Source organism: Notolepis coatsorum (genome assembly GCF_963971535.1).
Source record: "Notolepis coatsorum genome assembly, chromosome: 18".
In the NCBI taxonomy this organism is placed as follows: Eukaryota; Metazoa; Chordata; class Actinopteri; order Aulopiformes; family Paralepididae; genus Notolepis; species Notolepis coatsorum.
The window spans coordinates 10,589,488-10,592,033 of record NC_140182.1 but is presented as its reverse complement, the minus strand read 5'-3'; the positions used below and the strand labels follow the sequence as shown (position 1 = coordinate 10,592,033).

Genomic DNA, 2,546 nt, shown 5'->3' with positions numbered 1-2,546 from the left:
GAGTAGAGTACCAATGGTACACGGTAGAGTAGAGTAGAGTACCAATGGTACACGGTAGAGTAGAGTAGAGTACCAAGCTGCGTACCAGTCTCCCTCACGCAAAGTCTCCTGTGAGCGTTTGTCCTTTTTCCCGACGAACGTCTTCCTTTGGTACGAAACCCTTTCCGAACATCGTGCTCTGTCCTTGCATCTTCATTTTGGTCTTCTTGAGAGATTCATAGATTTGTTTTTCTTTTAAAAGGTGCTGTAAGTGGTATTCTTTGGTTAAAATAAGTGTTAAATAGCTCTACACTCCGACAGCCATCACCGATACAGAGTGTCTGGTCAGTGACATGGGTCCCGCAGTCCCTCCGCTCTGCAGTAAACACAAAATAAATGTTCTGGTATCTCTTCCCACTTTATCCAATCAGGAGAGAGAACCCTAGATATTTGTACTTATTTCGAGAAATCTTGCCAAGCCAAGTTTGTTTACTTCACTGGTTTTATTTTAATTGTTTCAATAAATCTTTTTCAGATAATTTTTGCAGTGTGGAGTTCTCTCCTGATTGGATGAAAGTGGGAAGGTATACCAGGAAATGTATTTTGTGTTTACTGCAGAGTGGAGGGACTGGGAGACCCATGTTACTGACCAGACACTCAGTATCAGTGATGTCTGTCGGAGTGCGTAGAGCTACTTATTTTAACAAACAATAAAATTCCACGTACACCTTTAAGCGAAACAAGGCGTCTCCGAGTCTCAGGAGAACCGAGTCCAAACGCTCAGAGACTGTAAGATATGCAGTATGTAAACGCACAGGTTTCTCCGTAACTTACATACACGAGAGAAAAAAAAAGAAAGAAAAAGAAGCAGAACAGGCCATACAGTACCTGAAACTAATCAGCCGAGAGGTAAAACAGATTAACGTTTGTTCTTTTTTTTTTTTTTTTTAACGGAAGAAAAAATATCACGAAGAAAAAAAAGTACAAATGGTTTTTGAATTAAAGTGCAAGTATAAAAAATATCTCTCTACATCTAACCTCAAGACCGGGCCTTGAGACAACTGTCAATGGTCTTTTGTGGAAAAGTGCAACTTGAGAACAGCACGGATATTTAGAAAAAAAAAAAAGAATAAGAGTTGAAACAGTATCAGGATAAGTCAGGTGACTCAGCGGAGGAGGAGGAGGAGGAGGAGGAGGAGGAGGAGGAGGAGGAGGAGGAGGACTCAGCTCCTCCGTAAGAAGACGGCCACCTCCTCCAGGGCCACGGGATAGTCCTCCAGGAGCGTCCCGCCGTCAAACACCTGAGCGCTTCGCCTGTCCTGCCACTGGAAGCCCCCGTCGGGCAGGTATATGTCCCTCCGCAGCGCGCCCTGCTCCACCACCGGGGCCACCAGCACCTGCAGTGCACACAGACACGCAGCGTTAGTCTGGGAAACATGAGTCACGACGACAGGGAGAGGAGCGCGGTTAACAAGAGTAGTAGCAGCAGTAATACTCAAGTCAAGTCAAGTCAAGAGTTTTAATTGTCACGGCATACAGGTATACAATGAAATGCGGCTGGTCTTGCCCGCGACGATGTGCAATACAGTGGTACAACATATAATAGAATCCAATAAAAATACAGTGGTACAACATATAATAGAATCCAATAAAAATACAGTGGTACAACATATAATAGAATCCAATAAAAACAACAGTGTAATAAACAGGTAACATGGTGTGACATCTCGGTATCTGTACATAGTATTTACAGAGCATATAGGACATGCTAGGTAGCTTTAGTAGTGCAATACACTGTTCCTGATGTTATACTAATTTAAAGTGGCCTTTCCCTACTACTACTACTACTACTACTACTACTACTACTACTACTACTACTACTACTACTACTACTACTACTACTACTACTACTACTACTACTACTACTACTACTACTACTACTACTACTACTACTACTACTACTACTACTACTACTACTACTACTGCTACTAGATACAGAGATAATTTGTTAAAGCTGGATTTTCTACAGAAGAGGTACTATTTAGAACATTATTTCATATGTTTTTGTTATTTATTGTTGCCCAGTAAGACTTGAAAAGAGAGCTATTATTTAGTTACAGGTTGATTTTTAAGAGATTTGTCAGAGAGATCATTTTAGGCATAATAAAACATGTTGATTGTTGAGTAACTTTGGTTTGGTGTGTCTTTGGTTATAGAGAGATATGATTGTGTTATATAAAATAATATAAATAATAATTTTCTATCCATACAGAGGAGGCATACTTTTAAAATAGTATAACAATAAGGCATATTTGAGTAAACTTTGAGTATCATTATGTATCTCGGGGCTGGGGCCAGCATGTCCTCTTTTTTGGAAATCAAAATATGGTCACCCTAAGTAGTAGTAGTAGTAGTAGTAGTAGTAGTAGTAGTAGTAGTAGTAGTAGTAGTAGTAGTAGTAGTAGTAGTAGTAGTAGTAGTAGTAGTAGTAGTAGTAGTAGTAGTAGTAATAATAATAATAATAATAATAATACATCTATCTTATATAGCGCTTTTCCAGGTGCTCA

The 2,546-nt window shown here is 39.7% G+C and overlaps 1 protein-coding gene across 1 annotated transcript in view; it reads right to left on the bottom strand.

Annotated features, from left to right (window-relative positions):
• Nucleotides 1-1,202: 1,202 nt before the first annotated feature.
• Nucleotides 1,203-2,546, bottom strand: part of LOC311244825 (SITS-binding protein) — a gene marked incomplete at both ends in the record, with an annotated part of 79,399 nt that continues 78,055 nt past the window's right edge. Inside the window, one exon of the mRNA XM_084334508.1 lies at nucleotides 1,203-1,376. Coding sequence (XP_084190634.1) covers nucleotides 1,203-1,376 — 174 coding nt within the window. The remainder of the gene's footprint in view (nucleotides 1,377-2,546) is intronic.